The 19491-nt window shown below is 36.8% G+C and overlaps 1 protein-coding gene across 2 annotated transcripts in view; it reads left to right on the top strand.

Annotated features, from left to right (window-relative positions):
- LOC134743634 (uncharacterized) overlaps positions 1 to 19491 on the top strand; it is a 116606-nt gene that overhangs the window by 18581 nt on the left and 78534 nt on the right. The window contains exon 1 of one of the 2 annotated variants that reach the window (XM_063677213.1): positions 6788 to 7399. The exons of the other annotated variant lie outside the window; for it this stretch is intronic. Coding sequence (XP_063533283.1) covers positions 7343 to 7399 — 57 coding nt within the window. The 5' untranslated portion in view covers positions 6788 to 7342. Of the gene's footprint in view, positions 1 to 6787; positions 7400 to 19491 lie in introns of those variants that run through there. 2 annotated transcript variants of the gene reach the window in all.

Below are 19491 nucleotides of genomic sequence, written 5' to 3'. Positions count from 1 at the left end.
ACAAGTCAACGTTCCAAAAATATATTAACACGCCTCTAACTCCTCTAATGGCTCATCTACACGATGGCCCAGCGTAGGCCAGTCTAAAGGACGCAGCTATGCGGTGGAATGAGATAGCAATATCACTTGCTCCCTCTAACGCATAAATGCGTCTCTTGGACTGACAATAAGATCGTGTATAGTATATTATTGGAACGTTGGCTTGTAAAGATGTTTGTGAACTCGACCGTACCTACCCATATAACGACGTTTTAACAAACGGACACTTACATCAATGGAAGAAAAACTGTTCAATTATTTCACTTACTCTATTCATTTGATTGTTTATTTAATTTGACGTTTTGTGGTGGCGTATAATAAAGCAACTGGCAAGGACATAAGTTCACAATGACGATGATATATGTGCTAGTTAGTTATATTAAGAGTTATTCAGATTACAGCATTTAAATAGTAATCAAGTGAAAATTACAGAGTAAGTAGTAATAGCAGAGTAAAAGTAGCAGTGGCTTCTACTATACTGAACAATTTTTAGAGATCTAACGCTTGAAGTACCTCTACACTATTCAATGAAATAATATTTTAATTAAGGTTGGGGTAGGAGTAGTAATGAGGGCTATCGTTTTTTCGCTCACCAGTTGGCGCCTCTGTTGATGGTGGTCCAAAAGACTAAAGAACAGCTGTCAGTCATTGAAGTGACAAGTGACATTTGACATTTCGAACTTTGCGAAGACCACCATCCACACTAGCGCCCCTAGCGGCGAATTCATACGCGTTAGCCCTCATTCAAGTAACTTGCGCAAACAACACACAAGATCTAATATAGTCTGATGCTTTTGCGAATGGCACAGTATCCACATTAATTCAATCAGGAGTAAAGTAACAGCACAACGCAGCATAATGGCATTGGAATCCCTCGGGAGTTTTGTACGCACGTAGAGCAGGAATGCGGTCGAGCAGGAAGCGGGGGAATGACCGCCATCGCCATCTGCGGCTGCCAACAACTACATCTAATACCCTCGCTAGAATAAACACAGACAATTTTGCTTGACAGACAGGTTGACGTTGTCAACGGGTAGGCGACTGTCAAAATTACAACATCTACCAATGATTTTGTAGGGCGGCAAGTAGTTTGCTTTTTTTCGTGACTAATGATAATAATAATGGGGAATCAACCGTTTTCTGAAAAACTAAAGTTTTAAAGGTATACCTAAGAGGTTTTTGCGCAAGATTAACCTTCTGAGTGTGTCATTAACAGAATCGAGAAGAGCACCATTTACAAATTATCTTTCATCGGTTTTCTCCATTCGGACCTTAAGTATGACCCCGTATTAGCGTGCAAATGATGTACTTGAGCTTTTCATTAACACGACATGAACATGTGAAAAAGTACATTATCTTTTATCCCATCTCCATTTTAGATGGTAATGATATTCTGTAATGATGCAATTTAAAATAAAAAAATCATTTTGATCGCAGACTTAAAGGTGTGTAGAATATTAATTATGCCTGGCACAATCAATGGTACAAATGTGGTATTTTCTATAAAAAGGGACCTTATAGTCGATGGCGTTTACGACATGAACTACGAGTATGATATTATTTAAAAAAAAACTACTATCGCGCTCATTCGGATAATAATGATACTCTAGTTGCATGAAAATAAATTTAGTTTTGAAGTTAAATTTCGCTAACGGCTTGAACCAATTTCACAACTTACGAGTAAATAAACCCTCTAACGGGACATGAGGCTCATGTCCCGTTAATATTAAAGTTAAATTTTGTTAAATCTACGCACGCACTTGAAATGCTAAATTAACAATAGATACCATTTAAATTATAGGCGTTTTGTGGATGTGTGTGTTGATTTAGCACTCGTATATTACACGGTTGAGAGGATTCAGGTTGTTTTTATAGAAAGGCACCCAGAGCCAATTCTGTTTTCTCAATTTGATAATGTTTTCATCTTGTTTTGATACGATCGTGAGTCGTGTCATCAGGCTCACGTCCACCAATAAGTGCGAGCCAGATGCCGATATCAACCAGCCCAACCAAGATGATAAACTCTGATCCAAACTTAAATAATGTATGGCAATAGTAACTTGACTGTTCGTAGCATCTGTCACCCCGATACAGTATTACTTTTCGTTTGGCATTTGTCGATGTACAGTTGTCATCTGTTATCTTGGCTAGGAGGCCAGACCGTCTAGCATGATTTGCGTTCTCGCGCGGGAGTCCATACTTGAAGTCGCGCAAGATGTATATTGGAGTCGCGCAAGCTGTATGGAGTCGCGCAAGATGATTGGAGTCGCGCAAGATGTATGGAGTCGCGCACAAGAAAACAACTCATGCTAGCAGGCCAGCATCCTTTCATAAGCCACTTTGCTCGCACTTATTGGTGCGCGTGAGATTGAAGAAATTGGTAAACCAGAATCGGCCTCCTTGTATTGTTTGCGGACAATGTGCCGGTAGGAAATTGCAGCGATTAGAGTCGCAGCCGGTTGCATGTCATTGCACTGATGCAACTTCATCTTTCGCAAACCTACGGGTCCGATGTGTCATTATTTCTCTTTGTTTATTGTACGCAGGTCGAGAATTTTATTTTTAAGTAAAATAATTGCTTTTAACTTTAATTTTACAAAAGTATCACAGTTATCTGATCATAGCATCTAATAGGAAACATTAACCAAACGTAACATTTCAATGTTGTTAACTTTTTACGTTTAATAAGTACATGATTTAGAGCTAAATTTTTAAGAAATTATACCTTCAAAAGGTACCTAAACCTAATGAATGATAAATGCTGCTAAACCAATAGTCTAAATAGGTAGAACAAAATAGGTGCTAGTGGGTGACTACGTATCAAAAAACTTATTTGGCAACGTATCAATAATCTAAAGATCGTGCTTCTACGAGCTACGAGCGTGAGCGAAATGAGAAGCGTAATTTTGAGTTTTTGTAAGTTACCTCACTGTGGAAATTATTATGGAAGATAGGCATAAAATAGAAGTTTACATCATAGTCTGAGTTGCTTAACATAAAAAATTGCAATGGAAGTTCTCTACCCCCATTATTAGTCTCTAATCTCTAATTGTTCGCGAAGTAATGTGTATAAAAGAGTCATATTCAATAATTTTCCGAACTTAACCGTAAATACTTTTGTACGTTTTTTTCTTCTAAGCTGTATTTATTTTCCTGCGTACTTTCAATATTAGTTCACTTGCATTGCACATGCACCTCTAGCTCTAGTAAAATATTTTCTTGCGAAACGTCGCCAAGCATGTTTATCAATATCATCTCACCAATCTCATCACTCTCGTATCCTGCTCGTCAATTACTTTAAATCACTTCTTGCACACGTGTTTATAATTATGTAAGTTCTCACACGCCGCACAAGAGCAGGAAACGCGGTTTTCCCACCCTTACCTGTTATCAATGCAATAGCAAAGTCAATGAACTTTGGGAAAAATTTAACTTCCGTTTGACCGTAATTTTATTAATGTTATTAAGTATATTGCAATAAATATTAGTGATGTAATGACAATATCTTTTTGCATTTGTTTTATTTCATTTCAAGTAATTTCAACGCACTACCAGATCCCTTACAAATGTTTTCTTGTTAAAAGATTAGCTTGTCAAAGGCTTGGCAGTGGGCAGGGACCGGAACCGGTTACCAATAAAGGGGCATTGGATAGGGTATTTGATAGATTTGTTTTTGTTTAGTTCGAAAACCGTTAATACCAAACGAAAGTTACCACCAAATCAATACCTAGTTATTTCGAATAAGCGCTTACCATATCAAAAACCCCTAATATCGAAACCCTATCAAGTGTTTTAGAACGCGATCAAGTTACTTAAAACTCAGTGGCCAAAACATTGCACGAAAAAGAGACTGCATAATTTTTAAGAAAAAAAAACCGACTACAATGGGGGATGCCGCTGAAAGTTTACTTATTGTTGATACAGAGTGTCGATTCCAGACAATGAAATGAAAAAGACAGCATATTTTGCCTAATTATCCTAATCCATCTTTTGCCTAATTTTGCCTAATTGCCTAATTATTATAATATTGCCTAATAATGTAGAAAAGGAACCACCCACTTTTCTAGTAGCTTTTCGTTTTTGTAGGGGTCGCAGTTCCAACCTAACCTAACCTACTTTTTTGATAGCATTTCGTTTCTGTAAGGGTCACAGTTCTAACCTAACCTAACCCACTTTTCTAGTAGCATTTCCGGGTCCGGGTCTGGGTCCGGATCCGAGTCCGGGTCCGTGTCCGGCTGTCCGGGTCCAAGTTTGGGTCAGAGTTCGGTCCGGGTCCGGATCCGAGTTCGGGTCCATTTCCAGACCCGGGTCCGGGTCCGAGTTCGGGTCCAAGCTTGGTTCTGGGTCCATAAGGAAGAGAACAAATCGCCAAACGTGAACTATGTGTCATTGAAGAGTTCCATTCTGATCATCATCAGCAGTTCCACTTCATCAAATGTCACTTTTTTAAATGTAAATGCTGGATTTGTTGATAAAAATACAAAAATCACTATATGTATGCCTTTCACATTTGGGGGGTTCTCTCGATTCCTCATGGATCCCATCATCAGAACTCGAGCTTGACAAAAATGTTTCTTGAAAACCTAACTTGCTTAACAAACATAACGAAGAGGACAAATAGCCAAACGTGAACTATGCGTCATTAAAGAGTTCCGTTCTGATCATCGTCAGCAGTTCCACTTCATCAAATGTCACTTTTTTAAATGTAAGTGCTTGATTTGTTGATGAAAATACTAAAATCACTATATGTAAGCCTTTAACATTTGAGGAGTTCCCTCGATTCCTCATGGATCCCATCATCAGAACTGCGTTTTGACAAAAACGGGACTAATCTGTATATATATACTTACAATCAAAAAAATAATTTTCAAAATCGGTCCAGAAATGACGGAGTTATGGAGTAACAAACATTAAAAAAAAAAACAACAAAAAAAAAATTCAACCGGATTGATAACCTCCTCCTTTTGAAATCTTGAAGTCGGTTAAAAAGAGTAATACTTACGACGGTATGTGGTAAATATTAAAGCTATATACCAAATTCGAAACAAAAACTGTTAACTAAATAACCATATCATCTGGATAACCATTTGATAGGCTTACCCTATAGGAAATATTATTAGTAAAATGAAGGGGTTTTCCGATCCCTGTATTAGTAATTTACATTTACTAATATTTGCATATTTAACCATACCATATGCAAATGCATAAGTAAATTAACAGTCTTACATAATGAAATACACTATTTTATAGTTCGTCTATGTATAACACTGGCTTGTAGAGGAATGGAGTAAAAGTATCTAGCTGTGACAAAGCTTCTATTTACCTAAGTTTTACTATAAACGTACCCGCCGAGATTAAAAGGTTAAAGCGGGAAACAACCTGCCTAGCCAAGTGAACGCCCGAGTCCCGAGTGCCTTGACACAGTTCAACGTTCAACTTTGCACCTGTCGTCTAACGTTTTGACAACTTGTTTGAAAGTGCGGGTTTGAAATATAGATTATTGAGCGTTGAGATTAAGACATGACAGATAAAGATATTGCTTAATGGATAAAAGCTCTATCAGGCTACCTGATATCGATATGTCGGAGACTTAAATCGGGGATCAGGGGCAAGTCTAATAAAATGCAACACATTTTATAATATTACGAGTATCCGACGACATGATAGATGTCAGCGACCATGAGAATGCTTCGTCAGCTATCGGACGATAGAGCCATGCAGAGTTAGCTTGTTCCGACTTTAGGTCTATTTGATTGTGCCACACCACTGTCCTACGAGCCAAAAGAGTCCACTTCCACCTCGATACTCGGTCCCTTGTTAAAGCTCGTTTGTGCTTCAATTTGCCGATGTATAGATATCCGACGAATGTCATCGGTAATAGATGTGAGCCTAAGGGTATCATCGGATGTGGGATGTGGGGTGTCGGGGCTCAGCCCTCAATCCGATTTCCGACAGTATGACATAAAACGCTTCTATTAAGGCTAGCTAATGATTAAATCTATTGAGCTTGAACAGGATATTAGCTATTAATGTTATTATGTAAGTAAGCACTTAATCAAATAAATTCTCTCGAGATTGCGGTCACGCACAACTTTACTGGCATGTTCAAACTTATTGACATTTTCACTAGATTTATATTGACCGGGACCGTGATTACCTTTTGTATTATTTGTGAGCTCCCGATATTTCGACGCAGTTACATGCATCATGTTCACGGGTGACTGAAGATAGCGGGTGGGTGTACAAAAGGTAATCACGGTCTATATCCCGGTCAATATAAATCTAGTGAAACTAACCGTAAATCATTCAAAACTCTTATTGACATTTTATTTCCTCGATAGAGGATAGTATTAGATCCTGTAAGTGTATACTTATTTTAATAAGTAGGTATGTACTAGTAAAATTATCTATAATGACCAAGTTCCTCAGACTGCCAACTGGCTAAAGAATAAAAGTGAACCCAGTTAAACAAGGTTCTATTCATGGACAGAGAAACTCCCCATACATGGCGCAGCAGCATTCACGTGCTTTTTATATACCCCAGCAGATCTTAATGATTAATTTACTTATAAAAAAAATCTGATGCATAATGAGTGCCTACACAAAGGCGTTTTACATTTAAACAGAAAGAGCGTGAGACGTGGAATATCGCGGAATTCTCTTCAAGATAAAAATTATATACCGCGGCTACAAATGCGAAAGGTAATAGAAACTAGGTACTTGTTTTCGAGACGACGCATTGTTATAGCAAACAAGTATGATTACTTTCAAATAAAGAATTGTAATGCAAACAATCACCTACACAGCAGCGCCGGTGCTATACTAATAGACCAAATAAAAGGTTCGATTGCGTCGGCGTAGCAAATGTCAAAACCGCCGAGAAATTCACGGGCACATGCGCAGTGGAAGTGCGATCAATGCACCCCTGTGGTGCGCGCGCCCCCGGCCTCGGCATTCTACGCAGTACATCACAAAAACACCGTCTGGAAAACCTGGGTGCACTCATCCGCGATCGACAAAAAATTCATTATAAAACTCTTAAGCCATTCAATCTGACTACGCGGCTCATCGCATCTCGTTAAGGACACCCACACGCTATACCCCCGCGGGGTCTGAGTGTTGCATCTCGGCAGTTTGATCGCGTGACTCATCGGATTCTCCCGAATTTTGCGAATTCGTTGTTATCGCGTTTTGTGGTTGTGCTGGTGGTATCAGTGCGTGCTTGGACTGCTCGGATGCAGGTGGGCCGGCGGGCTGGTGAGGGGCCGCGGCGCCTGGCGGAGCAGTGAAGTCAAGCCGCAGGATGGACGACTGTACAGACATCTTCTATGACGACGATACTGACGCGCAGTGCGATATGGTACGTGGAACTTCAAACTTCAACATTTATCGTCATAAAATTTTGTGATATTCTATTGTTGCAAGGGAAAAACTTTCCATGTGAGAGATCCCAATCCCCAATTGCGTACCCCAATCTATATATAAAATGGAAAGCAAATGCCATATAAGCCATCATTTTTTGCTAGTGTTTTGTAAATTGTTATTTGTTTCATATACTCAAGTGGATAATAATAGTCTCTGAGAGCAACCGTCATAATTCTAGTCATGTACCAGCATCCGGCGTCGTTAATCTTCATTAATCTCCTCAGCCGCGGGGTCACATGGTCAGTACCAAACAATGGAGAACAGCATTGAACGGCGATTGTATCTCTTTCATGAAATGACCAAACTTGTAAAAAGTGTAGGTGTTTACAAAATGGACGCCTGAACATTCGCATTGCATAATTCAATGTCATCAAGCAAAATTCAAGGTATTCTGTTCTTCCTGAATCGATACACTTAAGTGCATTGATTTAAGAATATTCGAACTTGTTACTCACAAGTGTATACTTACTTACCAGCAAGCATGTGATCGTGACTTGCGGAAGAAGGCACAGAACATTTTTTCTTCCTAAAACGAATTAGTCTTAGCTTAACACATACCTACCATGGAGTATAAAACAACTAGGTATCATGATGTATAAAAACAACTTGCCTATTACTATTAATTATACATACATAATTACATATATATTTTACGAGCAGAACATGTCACATTACACATTAGCATTAACAATAGACTATTAGCTCGTAGTTGGTAAGTTAAAAAAATACAAGAAAATAACTTTCTACGTTAATTATTGGTAAATGATACTTTTAATTAGTAATAACATTATTCAGCAATTACTTTCAAACACTCTCTTTAAACGATCATTTTAATAGCGCGATAATGGAACTGCGTTATCGCATACTTCTTACATAGTTACCAAAAGTAGTTTAGTTGCAATACGGTTAAATTAAACCGAGAAAGAATTAATTACTCCCCATGCTACATAATCCAGAAGCTATTTACATTAATTGGGGGTTACGTAAAGTATTGTGCGTATGTGAAACGGTTGCTTAAAATGATTACGGCACCGTGCCGTGGCGAAACTGATGTTAAGTTGTTTGTTTACTGGCATATTTAAAATGGCAGTAATTATTATTTTTCGGCATTGTTGTTTGGTCGATATAAATTGGTTATCATCTCAATTATGTTTTTATTACACTGGTCAAAAGAAGAAACATTTAGTACTTACCGTTTCTTTAGAAAAGCGACGGATATTAAAAAAGCTAACATGTAGACTATGCCTGATTATAAACCGTAGTCAGAACTATAATAAACAGTTGATTAGCAGTTTAGCAATAAGTATCTTGATCTTAGGTTGATCTTAGGTTTATCCAAATTGTATGAACCTAAAATGTAAATAAACTGCATTAAGTATTGTTTGCTTAAATTGACACCTAGAGGACCTATCAGTTTAGTTGCATCCAAAATTATATTATAAATATTTTGCATCAATTCGATTCCCATACAAAAATATGAGAAGTTTCCGAAAATGTTCCATGAGGAAATTTCACAATTTTGGAAACTAATAAGCTGTCGCGGAGCGGGACGGGCATAGGATTGGGAGCGCCTGTGTGACGACCGCGAGTTGCCTTATACGCTCCATCTTGTAATTGAGGTGATCTGAGAGTGAAAGCTACGATCGCAAGGTGGAATATTAATCTCCATCATGTCACAGCGCACCCACGAGTCCGACTCGAACAATACCGGCGTTTTTGTGCGACCGACCTCTGGGTTATTGTTCGTACAGTTAAGGCGGTTCCCTGAGCCAGAACTGCCAGAAGGCGAAAAATCTTATATGATCATATTTTTCTAAGACTTTGATATTCGTAGACGTGGAAAAAGTTTATTTAGTTCTTGATTATATTATCTTTAATAAGCTTCCGATACACGAATTATGACACTTCGCTCGATACAATGAATTCCCAAAGTAAGCTCTAACTAGGACTTTTAATCCAACTTTACTTTGTTATTTATTATGTGACACTATAAACAAAAAAAGAAGCAAAAACAATCTTAACTTAAATAGTAATTTTACCGCTTTCGAATTTCGATATTGTAAGGCAATGTTTTTAAAATAAATAAAAATCGACAAAATTCGATCAAAATTGACACTTGGCGCGTATGGTCTTTCCCGTTCTTTCTTGCGAAATGTGACAGTGATAGCGGCAAACTGATGTAACGGCCTTAAGTGCTATATCAGTTGACGTATTGATGAGCTGGTTTGTAACAAACGGAACGGATGAGCGGTATGGAATGAAATGACTTCCTAATCTTTAATTTACTTTAGAAATGCGTTGAAGGTAAAGTAGTTAATATTACATTTTCTGAATTAGATAGACAAGTATTACAAATAGCGAAATTGGCGTATACTCAATTTTTTTTTTTTATCGTGGCGTATACACAAACGTGTGTTTGTGTAATCACCATTATACCTAGTCGTACATTACATCGTGTTTTGATGCAAGGAACGGTATGGATTTTTTTTAAATTAAGTTAACCAATAAGGGGTTCACGCTGCGAGGGTGCGCAAATTCCCATTGATTTTTCGCATAATTTGAACATTCCGCATTTGAGCAACTTATTCGTTCTTATAAATCTGACGTCGCCTGCTATAAGTAGGTATACTGTACGTCTACGTGTCATCACATCGTCACTTGTGCAATCGACAGTACATCAGCAACTGGAGCGATAGAACAAAACCGTCGTGTCGTTTATGAGTAATTGAGCATGAGAACCAATTGGCGAGGTGAATGGAATCATTAGTAATGCCATAGACGAGACATAAATAAAAACTGTCTATTTTTCAAAGTTGCGCTCTTTATCATTAAACATCAATGAATATTACAATCACTATAAAGGTAAAATGAATGTTCATTCAACTTAGGTGTAAAGATACAAATGCCTATACTATTAACTCATCTCTGGTGATGCTATCGCACCCGAATTTGACCGTTCAGCTTCGACGTCTCAAGTTCATGGAGCACACGTAAAGAATTACGAAATGTAAGACTGAAGAGGCTTGTAATTGGCAATGGCAGCCTTGGTAGTACAAAAATAATTGCTTTAGCTTCCAACAATTGTAGTAGAGTGATATTACACTATCTATTACTTATTCTGTCGTAAAAGTCACGCGTCGTAGCCGGACCAAGCTAACTTCGCACAGACTTTGACGAGGATAAACGTCAAATTAATATGAAAATAAAACGTTACACACTTTGACACGACAATGTCAACGTTAGCTTAGACGGACTCAAACAATGAGCACGGTACAGTCAGCACTAAATGAAGGATAATCCTATGGTAACAAAAGGGTGTTGAAATACTTGAAATTGAAATATATATTTGGCCGCTTCAATCTAGGTATTTGATACTGACTGTACGACCCTTAATTGCGTTATTTTTAGAAATAAATTTATCTGGAAGGTAACCAGTTCCCAGGGGGTAACCCTGGGAAGTAACTTTGCAATACAACAACCTCTCAAATAAAAACATTCCGTTAGTAAATATGACTGTAATTGAAGACGTCAACAGAAATGTTGTGAACTTCTAGTCAAGGTCTGCGGTACTACCGATGGTTGCAGTGTAGAATGGGACCTTTCGAATTGTGAGAAACAAGCGCCCTGTGATGTTATTCTAGTCTAATGCCGAGCGGAGGCAAGATCAGAACCAGTGTAGTAAGGTCAAAAATCGAAAGCTCCACACAGAGTGCACCATTATAAAATGTTCCATTTATAAATGGCCAGGGTTTACATTTATCGCCAGTTGGCGCTTTGATATGTCTTAGTTTGGCAGTTTTTAACCGCCTTGCTCTGATTATTTATGTTGGTTATGGACTTTAAGGTCGCAGTTGCCCTCGTCGATCTAAGCGCCCCACTTCTTACCTCTGCACACAGTAAGAATTTTAAACAAAGCGTATAAGAATAAGAAATAGAATAAGAATAAGAATATTTATTTAAAAGATAAAACCTTAATAACATTAGATATTATCCTGTGGCCCCACACTAGGCTATGCCTGTCACGTGGTAGCCGGATTCGCAATATACAACCAAAGGTTAATTAAAAAACTAGGTGACATTAATAGAAGTAATAATTAAAGAAATTAACAAATTTAAAGAAAGAAAAATTAAAGAAAAAGTTTGTCTGTGTGTGTGTGTGTGTATAGTCTACCAATTTACCTACTTAATTTACCATCTTTATTGCACAAACAAACATCAAACATCAAACATTTATTCAGCAAATAGGCCACAGGGGCACTTTTACATGTCAAAGAAAAATGTATAAATGGAGGACTTAATGCCAAAAATATCATCGCATGAGATATTATCATGTTGATGTTGTTTAATACTCCATCGAGTCATAGGAGTCCAAGTTTGACTTCAGTTGTTGCGTTTTTTTTTTTTACTACTACTACGAAATAACCAATCATCATCATCATCATGGCCATGTTTCTAATTTTTACCATGTAATTTTACTATATATATAAGCTTGTGAGTCTACCTAATAAACTCAACAAAACAAGGTACAGTACCGTTGTACAGCCTATTATATGTATATATAATCTGTGGTACAGCTTTGAAAGACGTGAGGTGCAAATAGCTCTTCCACACCTTAACACGATCAATTTACTGATACTTATTTAGTAAGAACAAAGCTTTAAGCATTATTCAAAATGGAAAGATTTATAAATTAGGTATTTTAAAGGTTAGCTAGGGTAACTTAAATGTCTGCTGGCTGTACTGTCTAAGTATCTGCCTATGCATTTGGATATTAACAGGAGCACAGGAGGAGGTATCGGTAAAAAGTTTGCGAATTGCGATTGAACTTCAACGAAACTAGCACAATCTACAGATGATTAAAATAAAGCGATTGCATTAATAAATCTAAGTATGCTATTATATTAATCGTGGCAAACGAGCGTACAGCCTGTTTGAATAGACGGATACAGTATTTATGGACGCAGGGGTGAACTTAAAATAACAAGGGACTAATACATGTAACGGGTAGGCACTTACTAATCTATCTATAGCAAACACCCAGCAAAAATTAGGTTTCTTTCAGGACATTCGTCAAAACGACAAATCAAGACAGAAAGCGCAGCGACAATTATCACATGGGAAGGCAATGCGGAGGTGGCGTCGCAAATGATCAGTTTGTTAGTACATTACAATACGTAGTCATGACTGCAAAAGACCGTTAGAGAACAAAAGCTCATAATGATCCTGCGGGATTACGGAAGTGTAGGTAATTAAAAATGTAATCAACTACATAATGCGTTGCGGAGCAATAAAGGCACAGCACAACCTGTACTCGGGTGAAACTATGCAGGTTGCAGGTTCTTCCGCCTGGGTGAAGTATTGTATGAATGATTCTAGTTCACTTTAATGCACTTGGGAGTAATAAAATTGAAGAAATATAATATTTCCTGGACTAAGGCAATAATTATAATTTTTTATCGCTGGACTAATATCCTATTATGTACTTATAACGGTAATGGGAATGTTGTCTATAATAAGTACAAGTAAATAAAGTGATGTATCACTTGTTCAAATATATATGTCACATGATACCATTTTCAACGATTTTACGATTTACTTTCTATTTATGTGTTTTCTAACTATCGAAAACGTCATAAATGTATTAATGCCGTAATAACTTTCATGTACGTACTTAACACATCTTAAATATATTAGAAAGGGATTTCAACCTCGATTTTATAGGCTGGTCTACGACGATGTACGCTCATTTGGATGTTAATCAGTTTTCTAGCACATATTCTGCCTAGGTAAACACGGTAATACTATACGACTTTCATTTTCACATTACTACTTAATTATTACAATGACTTGATATTTAGTTGTTGTTCAACTCCTCGTGCTAATATACCCGAGCAAGCGTAAGATTCCAAAATTGAAAAGTAGAATCTTGAGCTTTGCAAACTTTACTACCGCGTGAAACACATTTTTTTCACCATACAAACGAGAGGAAAATATTTACTGTAAAAGATACAAATCAAATTCAAATTATCACTTCTAAGCACTGCCGAGCGATCATTCTCCACCCTATGCCGATTTAAGTCATATCTTCGCAGCAGGATGACAGAAAAGCGTTTAAATGGACCGACCGGCTTTCATGTAATTTTTCTATTGTTTTAATACTGCAATAAACCTTTATTTAAATATACTACAAGTTTTTTTTAACAGTTATTGTTGGTTAACTATTTTTTTAATACAGTTGCTCAAAAAGTGTTACTTTTCGTGGCTGTTTAGCGTGCGGAAAGTTGGTTTTCGCGAACTAGTGCTTTTTACTTTTCCAATTTTTTAAAATTTTTACTTATTGATGAGTGTTAATATTAGTTTCCTTTAAACGTCGTAATCAACATAAAAACCTACTGTTAATGTAAGAATACGAAAAATATGCATATTTCATATTTTATTACTTACCGCTTCATCATTATAAGTATTAAGACACGTTTATTTTTTAATGTTGAAAAACCGTTCTTAATAAGTTGTCTGAATGGAACGGAACGCCTGTCAAAGAAGAGGCGTATTTTCTTACTGCAAGAATGTTTTAAGTTTCCAAAGGCAACATTCGATATTGTTTTTATAAATATACGATACACAAATAATCATAAATAACGATATTTAGGTAATAATAGTACAATGTTTTAATATTTACAATTGTTTCTGTCTTATAGAACATGCATTTGAAAAAAAAACTTTCATTGAAGTGGGTTCAATAATAATACCAAAATATATTCTAGTCGAATAAAAGCTAGAATAATTTTTAAGAAAAAAAAAAACCGACTTCAATGGGGGATGCCGCTGAAAGTTTACTTATTGTTGATGGTGCACTCTTAGATTCCAGACAATGAAATGAAATAGACAGCATATTTTGCGTAATTATCCTAATCCATCTTTTGACTAATTTTGCCTAATTGCCTAATTATTATAATATTGCCTAATAATGTAGAAAAGGAGGTAAAACCACCCACTTTTCTAGTAGCATTTCGTTTTTGTAAGGGTCGCAGTTCTAACCTAACCTAACCTAACCTACTTTTCTGATAGCATTTCGTTTCTGTAAGGGTCACAGTTCTAACCCGTGGTTCTAACCTAACCTAACCCACTTTTCTAGTAGCATTTCCGGGTCCGGGTCTGGGTCCGGATCCGAGTCCGGGTCCGTGTCCGGCTGTCCAGGTCCAAGTTTGGGTCAGAGTTCGGTCTGGGTCCGGATCCGAGTTGGGGTCCATGTCCAGACCCGGGTCCGGGTCCGAGTCCGGGTCCAAGTTTGGGTCTGGGTGGGTGGGTTTAGGAAGAGAACAAATCGCCAAACGTGAACTATGTGTCATTGAAGAGTTCCATTCTGATCATCATCAGCAGTTCCACCTAATCAAATGTCACTTTTTTTAAATGTAAATGCTGGATTTGTTGATGAAAATACAAAAATCACAATATTTCACAACATTTCACATTTCAGGAGTTCCCTCGGTTCCTAATGGGTCTCATCATCAGAACTCGAGCTTGACAAAAATATGCCTTAAAAACTTAAGTTGCTTAACAAACATAAAGAAGAGGACAAATCGCCAAACATAAACTATGCGTCATTAAAGAGTTCCATTCTGATCATCATCAGCAGTTCCACTTCATCAAATGTCACTTTTTAAAATGGAAATGCTGGATTTGTTGATAAAAATACAAAAATCACTATATGTATGCCTTTCACATTTGAGGAATTCCCTCGATTCCTCATGGATCCCATCATCAGAACTCGAGCTTGACAAAAATGTTTCTTGGAAACCTAACTTGCTTAACAAACATAACGAAGAGGACAAATCGCCAAACGTGAACTATGCGTCATTGAAGAGTTCCGTTCTTATCATCATCAGCAGTTCCACTTCATCAAATGTCAGTTTTTTAAATGTAAGTGCTTGATTTCTTGATGAAAATACTAAAATCACTATATGTAAGCCTTTAACATTTGAGGAGTTCCCTCGATTCCTCATGGATCCCATCATCAGAACTGCGTTTTGACAGAAACGGGACCAATCTGTATGTATATACTTACAATCAAAAAAAGAATTTTCAAAATCGGTCCAGAAATGACGGAGTTATGGAGTAACAAACATTAAAAAAAAAAACAAAAAAAAAACTAATAACCGAATTGATAACCTCCTCCTTTTGAAATCTTGAAGTCGGTTAAAAACACTTCGTTCATAATGGCAATGTCAATGATGTCACAGAATTAATAATATAAAAGTTTCGAATTCCATTTCATGATTCCTTACTTGTTGCTTTTCTTAATTTTTCGCAACTGTATTAAAAAAGTCGTTCGATACACGTGCGGAAATGTCAGTCAAGTAATGGCATACTTTCCGCACTAGCATCGAAATGTACTATTGCCCATCTGCCCCTTGTGCCCCTCGCAGAAAAGTAGTTTAGTATACTAGGTCTAAGCTCTATATTTATTATAAGTTCTTTATTTTTTTTGTCATAATATGTTTTGCAATAATCAGGTTTAAAATTCTGCGAGCCACACGCTTGCTCCCGCTGCAGAAGCCATGTTGACGCTTATGGGCACCACGGACTCCACTGCCAGTCAAGCGCGGGCCGATTTTATAGAAACACGGCTCTAAACGATCTAATCCGCAGAGCACTCTGTACCGTCTCCATACCAGCAACCCTGGAGCCAGTTGGTCTATCTGCGGCGGATGGCAAAAGGCCCGACGGCAGGCGCGGATCCAGCCCCCAAAAAAGGTTGTGGTCACAGCCACACGAAAATCGGCAAGTAAGAGTCAGAGTACGAACTCGCTCATGAACAATCATGACTCTTGAACGATCATCCCGATCTCAATAGACCGTATAAGTGTCACGTCACATGTGTTGTGTATTAGGATTAGGGGTACCCCCCTAATGATTCCCCTACCAATGTTTCGCAGATTATCGATTTAGACGACATTTGCTAGTTTTACCTTTCAATTCGCTTCTGTGTTAATTAGAAGAACAATTATTGTAAGATTTTATGCATTTTTTTTATTAAAGATTTCGTTAAGTAGTCGACAAGTTCAAATCAAATGGTGAAAAATAAATATACTGCTCCTAAAAATACTGTCTAGATATGTAGGCCTATTCGCGAAGCACATAAAAATTGGAAGAGTTATATAATATACTAGCTTTTGCCCGCGACTTCGTCTGCGTGGAGTTAGTGTTTTTTTTTTATTAAATCTGCATTTTATCGATTCCCATAAAAACTACCCTATATATGTCCTTCCCCATATTATTATCTCTTTACCAAATTTCACCCAATTCGAGAGCACAGACAGACAGACTTTCGAATTTATAATATTACTAGTTTTTGCCCGCGACTTCGTCTGCGTGGAATCAGTAACAGCAGCTAGAGTAAGTTTAGCGCCTGGAGAAAGTCTTGTAGCAATCATTCAATTTGAGCATAATATGCACACAAATTATCAGACAATTAATTAATTATCTCAATTCCACCATGATTCCACCCCGCTTTTCACCCTCTTAAGGGATAATTTTCGGGATAAAAACTATTCTATGTCCTTCCCGGAACTCAAACTATCTCTATGCTAAATTTCAACTAAATCGGTTCAGCTGTTTATGTGTGAAGAGGTAACACACAGACAGACAGACTTTCGCATTTATCATATTAAATTTATGCAATGTTGCATGTATGGATGGTAAGTATTTTGTTTTTTGCAAATATATCATAAACTATTAATATTTAATAAATGAAAAAACATTCCTAAAGGTACTTATTAAATTCGTATAGATTAGCTTAAAATAATTTATAATGTAATTTAATATTATGAAATAAATCAATCTGAATCTAAATCTATTTAAAAATTTAAAAAAAAAACTATGGTGCATTTTAAACATGTTAAAGAATGTTACTGTTGTTGGCCAATTATTAATAAACACATTTTTCTCGAAATTTCGGCTTTGTTGTAAATTAATAAAATGTTAAAATAATTGGCGTAAAAATAATTTTTCATACATAGTTTTAGTTTACGAAAAAGACGTAAGTTCAAGATTTTTTTTAAATTAATAATTGCCTAACTTATAAAAAAATATCTTTAAGATAAATTTCTAACAGTAGTACATGCTTTGACGTGTTTAATATACACCACATTTTTTCAGTTTTAAATGAATTTTGAATACCTTATAATTAATAGAGTTAGTAGCGAAAAATTGAATCTTGAGCGTTGCGAGGGTTACAAAAAATTTCACCACACCAGCCCGTAGAAAATATTTACTGTAAGATATCAAACAAAATCAAATCCAAAATCCAAATATTTGTCATTCTAACTAAATCATCATTTAAAAGTCAATTCTACCAGCTATCATAAAGAAACAACTCAAAATTTGCATCTTATTAATTAATTTAATTTAAAAATTGTAATAGATGTCATATATTAAAGAAAAAGTGACCAAGCCCTCCAGTGGTGAAGGCCGGATCCGAAAATTTGCATCTTATTAATTAATTTAATTTAAAAATTGTAATAGATGTCATATATTAAAGAAAAAGTGACCAAGCCCTCCAGTGGTGAAGGCCGGATCCGGCTTTCACCACTGACACCACCACCACCATATGACATCTATTACAATTTTTAATTTATATATAGTAGTGTGACTACTTAAAAAAACACAAATCAAAATATTTAATAAAATAATTTGATTTGTTCCCAAACTTGTTAATTTAATTTAATTTAACTTTCTCATCACTTTTTGAACAATCAGCCTTTACCAGCTGGTGTGGTGAAAATTTTACAGTTAAATTAGTAATTTAGCAATTGCATTACTTACAACATTGATTCATTGAGTCATAGATAGCACTTTTTATACATAGATAAATATAAAACTGAACGCTACGCTAACTACGCTAAAAAAACTCCTACAGCTGTAAATTAAAAGCTGGCATTATTTTAGGAAATTGTACTAATATTTGTGAATGTTTAAGATTTATAACACCCATAACTCCCACAAGCTAAAAATAATTGCCCCTGTTAGTAAATAATCTTTATTCTTGCAAATAATTAGGACTCTGTGGCCAGCTGATATTAACATGCAAGAATTTCTAATGAATACCACATGATCACTTACTGGTGTTTCGACCAATGGTTATCTACTCGGGTAATCGTGACGGAAAACGATCATTCTATGAAAAGTAAATCCGCGAATCAATATTATGCCAACTTCTCTGCGTACTGAAATTTCTGCGAAAGCGTGTGCGAAAAATCGGCGTAATTTTACTCGGGGACTCAATTAAGGTTGTGGGCATGCCCATCGTGCCCACAACGGTGGATCCGCGCCTGCCCGACGGCTGCTCGCTCGTACCTTGGTTCCTGGGGCGGCCCCTGGCGTGGGATGTAACATGCGTTGACACGCTGGCCCCATCTCACGTCCGGCGCTCTGCCAGGAAGCCAGGGTCGGCAGCAGACGACGCCCAAATTGCCAAGTGCCGCAAATATGCATTTCTAAAAACTAATTATATATTTGCGGCACTTGCGATTGAAACTTTCGGTCCTTGGTCGTCAGACACCAGAATTCTAGTAAAAGAAATTTCTACCAAACTAGTCTGGGTGTCTGGCGACCTACGAGCTGGCGCATTTTTTGCGCAGAAGCTCAGCCTCACTGTGCAGAGGGGGAACGCGGCCAGTGTCCTGGGAACAATGCCTCAGGTTAATTTAGGTTTAGATTTAGTTTAATCACTGTTTAAATTAAATAATATTAGAGAGATATAAATATAGGTAAAAACTTTTTTTTTCTTATAAAATAAATAAGACAAAAAAAAAAGTTATAACCTATATCTCTCTAAAGGGAATATGAAACCAATCGATACACTTTAAACGAGTCGATCCCACGGCGTACTCGATGAATGGGCCCGGCACGATATGCTCCTTTAAGCCTTTAGTAATACGTAATACAATGTATTATCTTATCGTAAGTACTTGCCTACGCAATATAATAGAAGAGAAATTAACTTTCTATTGGCTTTGAATTAGCGGG

Source organism: Cydia strobilella, chromosome 8 (genome assembly GCF_947568885.1).
Source record: "Cydia strobilella chromosome 8, ilCydStro3.1, whole genome shotgun sequence".
NCBI lineage: Eukaryota > Metazoa > Arthropoda > Insecta > Lepidoptera > Tortricidae > Cydia > Cydia strobilella.
This window is presented reverse-complemented; position numbering and strand designations above follow the sequence as displayed.